The sequence below is a fragment of the Macrosteles quadrilineatus genome, unplaced genomic scaffold (genome assembly GCF_028750875.1).
Source record: "Macrosteles quadrilineatus isolate MER2022 unplaced genomic scaffold, UCM_ALF_1.0 Scaffold_3__2_contigs__length_128488019, whole genome shotgun sequence".
Lineage (NCBI taxonomy): Eukaryota > Metazoa > Arthropoda > Insecta > Hemiptera > Cicadellidae > Macrosteles > Macrosteles quadrilineatus.
The window spans coordinates 123,427,100-123,441,414 of NW_026542596.1; the positions used below are offsets into that span (position 1 = coordinate 123,427,100).

General features: G+C 41.4%; 1 protein-coding gene across 1 annotated transcript in view; it reads left to right on the forward strand.

Moving 5' to 3' along the window:
• The window catches only part of LOC128989523 (pericentriolar material 1 protein-like), an 83,064-nt gene that overhangs the window by 54,870 nt on the left and 13,879 nt on the right, over nt 1-14,315 (forward strand). The window contains exons 27-29 of the mRNA XM_054411420.1: nt 5,647-5,864; nt 6,630-6,819; nt 7,284-7,454. Coding sequence (XP_054267395.1) covers nt 5,647-5,864; nt 6,630-6,819; nt 7,284-7,454 — 579 coding nt within the window. The remainder of the gene's footprint in view (nt 1-5,646; nt 5,865-6,629; nt 6,820-7,283; nt 7,455-14,315) is intronic.

A 14,315-nucleotide genomic window follows, 5' to 3' on the forward strand; every position in this document is an offset into this window, starting at 1 on the left:
ATGGCCCCATGTCTGTTTGGAATGGGGAGCCACTCAATGAAATACAACCATACAAATTAAAAAAAGTCAGTCTCTGGGTTGACGACGTTTACAGATGTCGTCATTGCCAAGCACGGCTCTTCGAGGAGGAGAAGAATAGAAAGCAATGGTGCTGCGGGGAAGGAGCGTTCAATGTTCTCGACATTCCTCCGTTGCAAGAACGCTTTTATTCCGACCGTCTCTTCCTGGAAAGAGCCCGTGCGTACAACGACCTGTTTGCTTTCTGCGCGCTCGAAGTGTCAGGCGGGTATCGTCATCCCAGTGGTCTTTCTTTTTTCAAGATCGAGGGAAGAATGTACCACCAGGTCTACAATCTGGACGCCCCAGGACAAAAGTTCACCACTCGTTCTGGGAACGTTCAGTTTGTGAATCGGTCCCGCCTGTATATTGACGATGGCGAAGAGCGCCGTAACATTGCGATGGGTAGATCGCTTGATGCCGAGATCATCGACGGTATTGCTGATTTCCTGTCTAGGGAAAATCCTTACATTGAGCATTACCGTCGATTGAGCAACGAGCCTTCCGTAACAGCTCACTTGGCTTTTGAAGTAACAAGCAGGTCTACCCATGGCCCTGTTCTCGGTAATCGGCAAACAGGCGTCGAAGTGCACGCCGTGCTCAGCAATGATGAAAACGACACTGAGCCCCGGAGACTGACTATATGGAAATCCGGTTCCGATAGACCTACATTTATTGATCTTTTACACCCCCTAATGGAACCTTTCCAATATCCCCTACTTTACCCGCAAGGCACTGTGGGATGGCACGTTGGCCGCCTTGATAACAAGGGTGCCAAACTGACTCAATTTAAGTACTCGCGGTGCCTCCTACTTTCTGAACCTCGCTTCTCTCACCTAGGCCGTCTCTCACAAGCTTGGCAGGTTGAGATGTTCGCGAGGTACGAGGAGGAGAAACTGCGTTACATTAAGTTTACGCAGCTGAAGAACACCGATAGTGCCTTGCGGGTGGGGCCGGTTGACGAGATTCGGAATGCACAGCAGGTCTTGAACGACATCGCTCGTGATGAAACCGTCCAAGGCGAGGGTGGGGTGCAGGCAGGAAAAGTCTACCTCCCAAGTTCGTTCACCGGGGGGCCCAGGTACATGAAAGTAAAATACGAAGACGCTATGGCAATCGTATCGCGCCTGGGTTCCCCCACTTTCTTTTTGACGTTTACTTACAACGCGACTTGGGAGGAAAACAAGAAAGCTTGCCCTCGTGGAGGTACTCGCAGTGACCCTAGCACTGCTTGCAGAGTTTTTAGGATCAAACTTCTGGAACTTCTCCGAGACCTGCGCAGCGGAGCAATGTTTGGACGCTCTGTCTATATCGTCTACGTCATCGAGATGCAAATGAGGGGCCTTCCTCACGCCCACATTGTATTCAAGATTGACGGCGACGGACCAGTTCAGGCGTCCGAAATTGACTCCATCATCCGCGCGGATATTCCCTCGGAAGAAGAGGCCGGAGGCCGACTGAGAAAGTTGGTCCTCAAACACATGATCCACGGTCCATGTGGTAATGATCATAGGACTGACTTTCTCTGTTGGGACTCTGCAAAGGGTTACTGCACCAAATACTTCCCCAAGCCCTGCTGTGAAACCACCCACGTCGACGAGAGGGGATTCGTCCAGTACAAGCGAGATTATACCAATCGGGGGACAATTGTATCACGCAATAAGAACATTATCGTACATGACGGTTGGGTTGTGCCTTATAATCCCGCACTGATGTTGAAATACGAGGCTCACATCAATTTGGAGCTGGCGTCTACTCGCCGCGTGATTAAGTACCTCTTCAAATATCTTATGAAGGGAGGATCTCTCCAGAACGTCACAGTTACTCCCTTCAGTAAGCAAGATGATGAGGTACAGCATTACGTGACGAAGAGAATGGTGGGTGCCAGTGACGCGTGCTGGCGTTTATTAAACTTTCCAGTATCAGAATCTGAGCCGGCTGTTGAATGTCTTCCCGTCCATCTGGAGGGCAAGCAGTCCGTCCTGTTTAGACCTGGCCAACTGGCAGAGGCAGCCGCTAGGAACAGCTCCAAACTCACCATCTACTTTGACCGGCCTCGTATTTCACTGTTTGACGACCTGACTTATCAGGGGTTCTATGAATCGTTTGTGGTTCATGTCAAGCGCCCAAAAACTGCGGAGATATACGAGCACCCCGATGGCGTCCATTTTATCACTGCCCGACAGCGTGGCGAGAAGGTGTGCAGACTGTTTTGGGTCTCACCGAGCAGGACAGAACAGTATTACCTGCGTATCCTGCTTATGACTGTATCTTGCCGTGGTTATGCCGACCTCCTGTCCCGCGGTGGACCAAACTGCCGCACTTTTCAAGGGGTCGCGCGGCATCTTGGCTTGGTGCAAGACGAACAGGAGTACCACTACGCACTGCGCGAGGCCGCCACTTTCATGACTGGCCCGAGACTTCGTTCTTTCTTTGTGATCCTCTGCAACATGGGGGCTCCTGCAGCTCTCCTGTGGGATGCTTTCCGTGATTCCATCTGCGAGGACCACATAGAGCGTAATCCTCTCGATGTTGAACTGGCCTACAAGCTAGGTCTCATCGATATTGATCGGAGTCTTCGTCGGCAGGGTTCTTGCGTCGCAGATCATGGCCTCCCCGATGTACACGATGACACGACGGAGTTGGGCAGAGAACTGCTCTTACATGGTGAAAATCAACAGAGAGTGTTTGTGGAGGAGTGGGTGCCAAAGCTCTCTGAAGATCAAAACCGCGTATTTGAGTACGTTACCTCCGTTCTCAATGCCCCTGCCAGCGGAACGTCGTCGAAAATCATTTTTCTTGACGGCCCGGGAGGCTATGGGAAGACCACTCTGATTCGTGTCATTCTCGCATACGTGAGAGGTTGTCGTCAGGTTGCACTGGCAGTCGCTAGCTCTGGGATCGCCGCGGGTAACATGCCTGGTGGAACTACAGCTCACAGCATGTTCCGGTTGCCACTCGACTTCGGTGACGGCACCGGCTTTTGGAACATCACCAACGGCTCCCAGCGAGCAGAGCTCATCAGGGCCGCAAGGCTCATTGTCTTTGATGAGGCCCCGATGGCACATCGGTTCGTTTTCGAGGTTCTTGACAGATCCCTGCGAGACCTCATGCGTTCCAGTGAGCTATTCGGTGGTAAAATATTCCTCTGTTGTGGCGACTTTCGCCAGATCGCGCCTGTCGTTGTAAACGCTCGTACTCCAACTGACATTGTTTGTGTCTCACTTCGGGCTTCCCATCTGTGGCAGCATTTCAAAATTTTTGCCCTGACAACAGCTCATCGGACTAGTAGTTCCACAGCCTATTCCGAATTCCTTCTTAGGGTAGGCAACGGAACTGTCAGTTCGACCACTTTCTTGGAGGGACGGAACGAACAAAGTCTAATTCCGCTGCTCGGGATTAGACAAGTGACGTCTTTGACTGATTTGGTCGATTCCGTCTTTCCCGCAAACGTCCTACTCGACTCTGATATGTGTTCGCGACGCGCAATCCTCTCGACTCTGATAGTGAACGTCAAGGAGATCAACGACCACATCTTGAACTCCCTCGACGGTCATCTGTACGAGCTGAGGAGCGCCGACACAGTCGACAGAGAGAACGACGATGGCCTGGATGTCGACGTTCAACTCCTGAACACGGCTACTGGCAAGGGCGTACCAGACCATGTTCTGCGGCTGAAGATCGGTTCTGTTTGCCTCATTATGAGGAACCTCAACATCGCTGAAGGACTCGTCAACGGCACTAAAGTCATCGTAATCGGCATCACCAACCGCCTGATTACAGTGAGACTTCCCGGACAGACGCAACCTATCGGAATTCCCCGGATTACCTTTACTTTTGCGTTTGTCGAGGGTTCGCCGTTACGTGTTCGTCGACGTCAGTTCCCACTGATGTTGGCCTATTGCATGACCGGACACAAGAGCCAAGGTCAGACAATAGATTCAGTCGGTGTTGATTTACGGACCGATTGCTTCACGCACGGGCAACTATACGTCTTGCTCAGTAGGGTCAGACATCCAGACCATATTGTTGTTCTCGTACACCCCGAACGTGTCCGAGATGGAATCGCATACGCAAAGAACATCGTGTATGGCGATCTCCTTCTCTAAACCTGATTTGACATTAGCAGTAGGCTAGGGGATCTGCTTAATCAAAACTCCCCGTTGTGACTTGACAACATCGGCAGTACGATAGGGGGCCTGCCTTATCAAAAGTCCCCGTTGTTGTATAAAGTAGTTAGTAAAGTTTACTAACTTGTACATTTGTAAATAATTGTAAATATGGTTCCGACGTTTCCTGGCCTCCCCGTGGCGGAACTGGATATGCCATAAATTGTATGGCTAACCGACAGGGAAACAAACATTACTTGATCTATTTTCATAAATATATACATGAATATCTACTATAATCTATTTAATTCATATGATACATTACTATTATCAACTTATTCACTTATCAATCGACATACTAATCAATCTACTCATCTTATACAACAGTTCTCTAATTTGTACATTTGTAAGTAATTGTAAATATGGTTCCAACGTTTCCTGGCCTCCTCGTGGCGGAACTGGATATGCCATACAGTTTGTGGCTAACTGACAGGGAAACAAACATTACTTAATCTATTTTCATAAATATATACGTCATGAATATCTACTATAATCTATTTTCTATTTACATCATATATACATGAATATCTAATATAATCTATTCACATCATATAATACTTTACTATTATCAACTTATTAACCTATCAATGAACATCAATATAAATTTACTTATCTTGTACAAAAGTTTACTAACTTGTACATATTCAAATAATTGCAATTATGGTTCCGACGTTTCCTGGCCTCCTCGTGGCGGAACTGGATATGCCATAAAGTTTATGGCTAACCGACAGGGAAACAAACCTTACTTAATCTATTTTCGTAATTATATACTTGAATATCTACTATAATCTATTTACTTCATATAATACTTTACTATTATCAACTTATTAACTTATCAATCTCCTCTAATAAATTCATGAAATCGTTATTACTTTAATGTCGATTTTTACTATAACGAACCCTTCTCTCCTCATATTATTACTTCCTTTGACCAAAAACTCAATTGTAAAAATACTTGACTAACATACTCACTTACCGCAACTTAAAAAATGATTTTTTTATGAGGTGTTCCTTAAGCTAGAAGTTATCTTACTCAAAGTTAACTTATATAACTTAATATTGACGGTTTCACTTCTTGCTTTGTTACAACTTAACTCTAATCTACTAATGACGACTAACAGCTAGGGGGCCTGGGGGCGGAGCCCCCAGCGAGCCAAAGGCGAGTCCTTGCTATACAAGTCGCTGACATTTCAGTAACACAACTGCACAGAGCATTCGCCCCATTATACACTCACCTTGCATTCATCCGAAAATATGTATACAAAGTTGACACTGTAGTGAAGTAATACAGTGGATTCTTTCGCTTGCAATGGTTATAGACACATTTTGTAAACAATGTTTGAGAAATAGCCATATTAAACAGTTTTAAATTTAAGATTTAGCCAAATATTTACATGAGAACCAATAATTTTTTCAATAGAGCAACACGGAAGCTGACAGTTCTCGGGCAATCAACCTGCCGAGGAGGCATCCTCGCAACATAAACAGCATCAGTGACAACAGCAGCAACAACAGCAACAATCTGCACCAACAACAGAACTGCATCGGGGACGGTTACTGTCTCATGGCCTCAGACAAGGGTGTCAGGCGCAAGGACAACCGAGGCAACCTCTCCAAGGACTGTAAGACTGATGCTAGGTGGGTGTTACAAGTCTTAAGCTTACATTATATTACACTGTATATGTACTATGAGTTTACGTACAAAGTATAATTTGAGAATTGCTCAACAAATTCTGAAACTGGAGGTGTTTAGATATCTTAAGATTTGGTACCGGTATGATTTTTACTGGACAAGGATCTTTTTATCTTATCAATGACTATTTAAACCCAACCTGGAAGGTTGGGAGAAATCTTTCATTTCATTAGTTTAATTAGTTTTTGACCTCTTTCCACTGTATCTATTGAAACCTGAAATGCTTGAGCTCATAATAAAACTAACTTTTGAAATGTCACTGAGACAGTGGTAGATGATGCAGTTGGACAATTGAGGTAGACCACAATTGAAACTTTGTTGTATTTTGTATGCACTAAAACCATGACCACACTTAACAAAGTACAGGACAGTAAACAGAGTAGAGATAAATTAATTTTCAGGCATTCAATCAAACGATCAAATCAAATTTCATTGCCCTAATTGTATTGAGTAACATTTTTCCTGTTAAGTTCTGCAAACAAATATTATCAGTTAAATAGTTTTAGTTTAATGTTTTCATGATAATGAGAGCTAAAACACATATTTGATCAATTGCACTGTAGGCTACAAAAGTCCTTTAATCATCATCAAAGGCTCGTCAAACATTCTTGTACTCTCTTTCAACCTTACCTTAATATAAAATTTCTTCGTTACCAAACAAAATCAATGCACTGTAATTATATTTGACAAGACTGTAACTTTGCCTACAGTGGTAGTGGGGACACTTTGGAGGAGTGTGTATACTCTGAGGTCGCAGCTCTGATATCAGTGAATGAGTGGAGACCACAATACCTACTGCAGCTGTTCAAGGACCTACGACTGCTCAGCTCATGTCCAGACCCTGGCATGCAGGCCACTCTGTCTTCTACAATACACGCCTTGGCATCTCGTTCCTCTCAGGTAAACATAGGCTGGTAAGCCCTGACAAGTAGCAACTGGGCTAAATTTGTAAGGGTATTGCAGTAGAACACATTTTTCAAACCCCTCTTTACTTCTACTGAAAATGTTTGCACTTTGTTGAAGAATTATCTGAATAGCTTAACACAAAACTGTTCTACCGTTTCATTTGACTTTTTTTATTGGGGTTCCGTAAGAACCATCTTAGTCAAGAGGTGCAGGGCACATCGAGGGCAAGGAGGAAATTGTTATTGTATTTTAAGTACAGTGCACTACTACACTGTCACACATTTGTACTTTAGTTCCAGCTTTAGTTCCTTATTTGTACTTTAGTTTTTGAGCTATTTTCTCAATATTTGAGATGGTTTTCCTTGTATGTCAATTGTATTTAAGTTTCTGGTACTGTATCAAGTCGTAAGTTTAAAGTATTTAAATCCCTGTATGTGACTTTTACCTTTTCTCTGCAGGAGGAGCGTAGAGCAGGAGTAGGTGTGGTGAGTGAAGAGTCGGTCAGTACTCAGACAGTGGCAGCTCCTGACTATCTCGCCAGCTTCTCTCATCAACCTCAAACACGTAACTGGACACAGAAAGAAACTATTCCCCCTCCCCCACCTCCACCACCGCCACAACTACCATCTGTGAGTAGTATACGTTTATAGGTCTACAACTAAAGGGAAATTCATTGACATGTGGTCATTAGAAAAAAATATTTTACACTATAAAATAATAAGATTTTCTAAAATTGTGCACATACCGTACAGAAGGTGTTCTATACAAAAATGTATTTTTTCAACTTGAAGTCTTTTCAAGGCTAATTAAATTCTTCCATGTGGGCAGTTTTTAATTTCTCTATCAACATTACTGTAAGGATGCGTCAGTTTCATATGTTTTTTTTTTTACAAAATGTGACACTTTGACTAAACTCACTAATATTGTCAACTTCTATCCAAGTCTGACACCATTTATTGAAATGGACCCTCCCACTGGCTAAACCAAATATTTTTAAGCTTAAATTAATATGGGTTACACATGTGTGTGTGTGAATCTGCACATGTAGATTTAAGAGGCATCATCACCTTTGCTCTGTTTGCGATTTGGGGGGGGGATGACTTGGTGGTAGATGAGGGTGAGCGGGGAGCGGTGCGGGGTCAGTATTCATGCCGTTCTAAAAACATCGTTATTTTAGCCGTCACCGCACGCGCACTGCCACGAGTCCGCGCAGTACCATCGCCCTGTCCTGCCTAGCGTCGGTCTTAGAATACTCTACTGTACATGTTCAAGATATATATTTGGCGGCCTCCTTAAACGGCTTAAACATGAAGAGAGTTTATATATTATAAATGGTAGTGATAAATTACTTTTAAGTGCATTACTAATTTCATTGATATCATTCCATTTAATAAAAGTTTATATTCTCTGTTCTTTTATTCTTATAAAATAAAATAAAATAGTAAACAAATTTATTCCAATGGAACAAAATACAGTACAGTACCACACCAGGATATTTTAACCCTTACCGCGCTACAGAAATGTTGGATGGCCTAGACCATAAGGCTACATATACCAAAAAAATATTTTTTCCCAAAAGTCAAAGCTAATTTTTTTTTTTGGTTTCTTATAATAAAAAGGATTTATGGGAGAAAAAAAGTCATTTTCTTTTAAAATTAGTTTAATTATACGTAATTACGTAATTAGTATACAGATACAAAAAGGAAAGCAAAAAAATGGAAAGCAAATAAAAGATTGACAGTTTTGTTTTTTTTGTTAAATTTACTGTAGAAAAAAGAAGCTTTCAAAATTAGCTATGTTCTTAAGGGATGGTATGGTATGTTTTGAAACATGCATCAGGGTGCAAGTTTGGCCGAGCGGTGCATGTCTCGCAGACGTAAATCGTCTCCTTCCGCAGGCCGTTCTGTGTGCAAACAACGCATCTGCCAGTCCCTTTTTCTCTCCTCGCGATGAAATGCTGTCTTCCATCCAATCTTTCATCAGGAGGTCCCTAAAAAATTTATATGTCTATATATATATATATATATATATATATATATTATATATATATATTAGTGATCACTGAGCCCTACCATATATGTAGTTGTAGCTGTTGAGTAAGCAGATGTGTAAGGCTATCTGTCCTACATATAAATAAATAAATAAATAAATATATATATATATATATGTATGTGTGTATAGGTATGCGTGTGTACATGTGTGTGTGTGTGTGCGCGCGCGCGTATGTATGTATGTACGAATATATATTTCTTCAACTCAACACAAAGTGTTCCTATGCAAATGTACCAACTACTCACACATTTACATTATGAATAAAACCAATTATCATTTTATTATTTTTATCACAAAACAAACCGACTCAAGTTGTGTAAAGATAACAAAATAATTCAGGAAATTACATTTGTGCCAAAAATCAGTTTTTACGACAAAGAAAAAATATGCATATAAAGGGATTACAGTTTTTACGGTGTATTGATGTATTGTAATTGCAAGCCTTATCAAATAAATAGGAAATGAGTCGAATAATATTTGTTAGAAAATAATAAAAAAGTTTACTTACTTGTACTGGTCGTCCCCTCTTTCTGCTGGCTTTTGGTCTTGTTGTGCTTCTCTCTTGCACCAAGCTGCGGACCAAACTTTTCCTAAACATGAAGTGGCTCATGGCTTTTCTGTTTCCAGCGGCCGATTGTACATCTTTGTACAGTAAATACGAGTTGATTATTGCCACTTCCAAAAACCAAAAAAACATCTTTCGATACCACTTTTTTGTCCTCCGCATGAACTGGTAGGACGATACGAAGTGGTCACTTCTATCAACCCCGCCCATGTGCTTGATGTAGTCGATGACAACATCAGGTTTCAAAACCGGGGGTCTGTTTGGCCATCTACTATTCACATAGGACATGTGGCTGCTGCTTCCCTTGTGTTTAGTACTAAGCATGTGTACCGGTCTTTTATCCTTCCAGGAAACAACAACCGTGGATTTCTTACGGTACGCACGAATGTCCCCTTTTTTCATTTTTTCCCCTTAGCTTTCATACCAGGGGGCAAACCAGTTCTGTTCGGCATCACTGTACCGGTTAGGTAGCACCCAATTTTCAGAAGTTCATCAGCAAGCTCGGGGCTTGTGTAATACCTGTCAGTGTAAACGTGTACTCCCTTAGCTGGGCAATGCGGATCTTTGAACACCACCGACTCGCTCAACACTTTGACAATTTGCGTTGTCTTTAGTAAGTTGGTTCCAGGAATCAGATCCTCACTACCAAAATACGGAATGAAGTCGTAAATATAACCGTTCGTACTGTCAGATACAACAAACAACTTCATACCAAATTTCACTGGTTTATTCGGGTTGTACACACGAAAGTAAACCTTTCCTTTGAAGGAGATGGTACTTTCATCAATTGCAATTTTGTCACCAGGAGTAAAAAAGAGTCTACACATTTTCTTCATATGTTCCAAAATGGGAGCGATGAGGAAACCTCTGGGAACAGGTTCGTCATTGTTCCGGTGAGTAAAATGTAAATTCCAAAAAATTCTTTCAAACTCGTTTTTTGAGAAAATGTCACTGAAAAATGGCATGTTTGATTCCCTAGTTGTTGAAAAGTAGTTGGTAATATTTGGAAGAGGCATCAGTCCCATGTTGATGATCACACCTAAAAATGCCTTGAAATCGATTGGTGTGATATCCTGCCATTTAGTGATACGAGCCTTAGGAGAAGGACCACTGGCTAGTTTGTTATTGGCGAACAAATTTGTTTCAGAGCAAATAAGATCAATAATCATATCATTGAAAAAAAGAGAGAAATAGTCAATGGGCTCAGAGTAGGAATCGAATGTTGAAGGTAGAACAGGACCTTTATTTACATTGTAAATTGGAAGCGTCTCACTAGGTCCTGGGTCATTGACTGAAACATTAGCCCAATGAATAGGCTGGGGGCCTGCTGGGTTTAGGGCTTGCGCTGGCTGAATGCGATTTGATCCCCGTCCACCCCGTCCACGACCACGTCGTCGGGTAGGTCTACCTTGATTACGTAGTGGCTGAGCGGTAGTTGTAGGACGCGGGGGAGTGACAGGCGAGGGGGGTTGCGCGGGGTGGGTGACAGGTGTTGGGAGCGGCGCTGTAGACGTGACAGGTGGCGACAGAGGCGCGGCGACTGAGTCTGGTTGTGGTGGTATGGCGACCGGGTCAAAGCGTAACACGTCGAGAGGATCTGGTCGTGTTTGAGATGGAGATGGTTGTGTCAGTGAAGCTGATGTACTTGGCTGGGGATCTTCATGGGCTGGGAGTGGTAAAACGTCCATGGAATCAAGGCACATATCAGTCTCATTTTCACTTTCACTCGCATCGGCAATATTATTGATCAAAATGTCGTCCTGGTCCATGTCACTGTCAAAAAGGTGATCATTGTAATTACTACTGAACGAAGTATTCAGAACGTTGACTACAAAGTCCTCAAAATCTGGGTCATCGGGATGTTCCATTTCACACAAATAATTACTCCAATCACACAAAGATACAACTTACACACTACAATCCACTTTTACTAATTATATAAAACGCACAACTCACAAAAAATATGGTATAATTACTGTATAAAATGTATATATTGTATAAAATATATAATTATAATAATATACCGCCAATAAAACCAATGTAATAACGAACGCACGCGGAGAACGGTGTTTCGCGCCAAGTCTGCGAGTGAACTAAACACTTGCGAGTTAGTTCGTCCACAGCGCTAGCGTCTCTCACAGCAGAGGCCGGCTGGTGTAGCGCGCCGCCATTTTTTCATTCCCGAGAACAATCGGAGGGCGGGGACCATTGTTATTGTGATTTTACATCACGTGAGATGTGTCCCAACAACTGCTGCACTCTATCGGCAAAACTGGGTACTACCAAGACCAGCCAATGCACTCTGTATTATAAGGCGAGTATAGTCGTCCATAGCGTTTTGAGCAAAGACAATTTCGGCGAGTATATTCGTCTACAGCGCGGTAAGGGTTAAGGAGTTAACAATATAGCCACCATTTCGTTACTGAAAATATTTCTGTTAATTTTTTGCAGAGTTACAACACACACACACAATGATGGTAACAAACAATATTTCAATGTTTTATATGCTATATGTATGTAATGCAAAAACTCTCTTTGTCATGACAATAATTATAATAATACCTTTATCTAGGTAGAAAATTACAATACAGCAGATAATAATAATATACAAATTCAAAATGGCAAGTAAATTAATTTATGTACAGGTATTGAATTATATTCTAAGAAAAAATCAGTACAAAAGCATTTCACAATAATATGTATCCTAACGCATTTTATGGTAAGCTTGTATGAATACCAATGATGTATACAGGGTGTTTTTTTAAAAACTTGCATCTCTATTTATGTAAAAACCACAATAGATAGAAATATGCAGTTTGCGGGAATCATCTATTGACGTAGGGGGCCCAATTGTTTTGAATTCTACGTTACATTCACATTCCCCCCCTTTCCCCCACTGCCCCCAACTTATTTTTTTTAAATAGCAAGGTACCCCTTGTGACATATCAAATGAAAGAGCATGAAAAAAGAAAATGTTTGATGAAAGAAAATTGAAAATCGGTTCATAAATCTGCGAGATATTTCCCCCTCCCCCTCCCCGGAACTTAATTTTTTTAACAGCAAGATACCCCTTGTGACATATCAAATGAAAGAGCATGAAAAAAGAAAATGTTTGGTGAAATTTATTTTTCATTTGATATGTCACAAGAGCGGGTACCTTGCTATCAAAAAACAAGTTATGGGTAGGGGAAAAGGGGGGGGATTATCTCACAAATTCATGAGCCGATTTTAATTTTGTTTTCACCAAAAATTTTCTTTTTTCATGCTCTTTCATTTGATATGTCACAAGGGGTACCTTGCTGTTAAAAAAAAATTAAGTTCCGGGGAGGGGGAGGGGGAAATATGTCGCAAATTTATGAACCGGTTTTCAATTTTTTTTCATCAAACATTTTCTTTTTTCATGCTCTTTTATTTGATATGTCACAAGGGGTGCCTTGCTATTTAAAAAAAATAAGTTGGGGCCAGGGGGGGAAAGGGGGGGAATGTGAATGTAACGTAGAATTCAAAACAGTTGGGCCCCCTACGTCAATTGATGATTCCCGCAATTTTACATAAATAAAGATGCAAGTTTTTAAAAAAACACCCTGTATATACAGATTAACGATTACCTAATTATAGTTACAAAATTAAACATACAACCAATAGTCAATACATTAATATAAACATCAAATCGTAATGAATAAACTATACAATATCTGTCCAAATCACAGTAATGAAGGTTTCAAAACTAAATTAATCACTAAATTATATTCAAAAATCAATGTTAAAAGTAATTTTTGGCATGTTTATTCAGGACGTCCCTAAGTTGTTGATTGTAATTTATTTTTCTGGTCTCGTTTTTGCTTCTGTTCTTTGATGGCAGCTTGTATATATACTGGGTTTCTTATTTCCATGGACCTGGGGTGACGGGGATTTACTAATTCTGGTAATATACAATCCACATAAAACCTTTTCAATTTCTCTTCCATCTGGTTTTGCCAAAAATCGTCATCCTTCATGATTTCTTCAATTTGGATTCCATGAGGTGTCCACAGGGCGAAGTAACATTTTTGTCGTTTTGTTATGTGAAGTTGTCCCTGGATCTGATAAAAGAACTTGTGTTTTCTGTTTATTTCTATTTTGTCCTCATTGAAACTTAGGGAAGGGAACTTTTTTGATCTTATTGATTCTTCTGGGGTTAAGTTTTTGCATGACTCTGGACATTTAACCTCAACAATGCTATCATTTCCAATTAGACCGTCAGGACTGGCGCCCAAGGCCCGATTTCACCAAACTTTTAAACCACCGTTAAGCCTTGCTCTAACTGCAGTTAGCTCTTAACTGACGAAATCGGATTTCACCACTTGCCGTTAGCGCTAGTTTGGACTAAACCGTCGTTAGATAATTAACTGCCCAATTTTGACCAGTTAACTTTTTTAATCTTTCGTTAAGTAAATATCAGCTGGCTTTAAGTTTAAAGTTTAAATGGAAAGGCGAAATGGTAGAAGAGAATACAGTACGAATTAGCTTTTGAAAGTAAGTGATGGCAATGAAGAGTAGCCTATGTTGTTCGCCGAACTAGGTGGATAAGAGAAAGGGTTAATGAGGTTAATAAGAAAGATGAAATTGATTTTATTATTAGATATGAACTATCAAAACGTTTAGCCTTTTTCTTTAGGAAATGAATGCAAACCACTGTAGTGGTTTGGTTTGTGTTTAGGCTATCCCACATAGTGCATTGCTTTAGGTTATCCCACATGGTTTTTAGTATCAAGGCGTATATCTGTGATCAGCGACCGCATTGAACTGATTGGCGATCAAGAGCCGTACTCTTTTATCCCGACTAAAAAGAGTGTCCCGGCTCTTCTACCAACATTATCAAATTTATTATTTC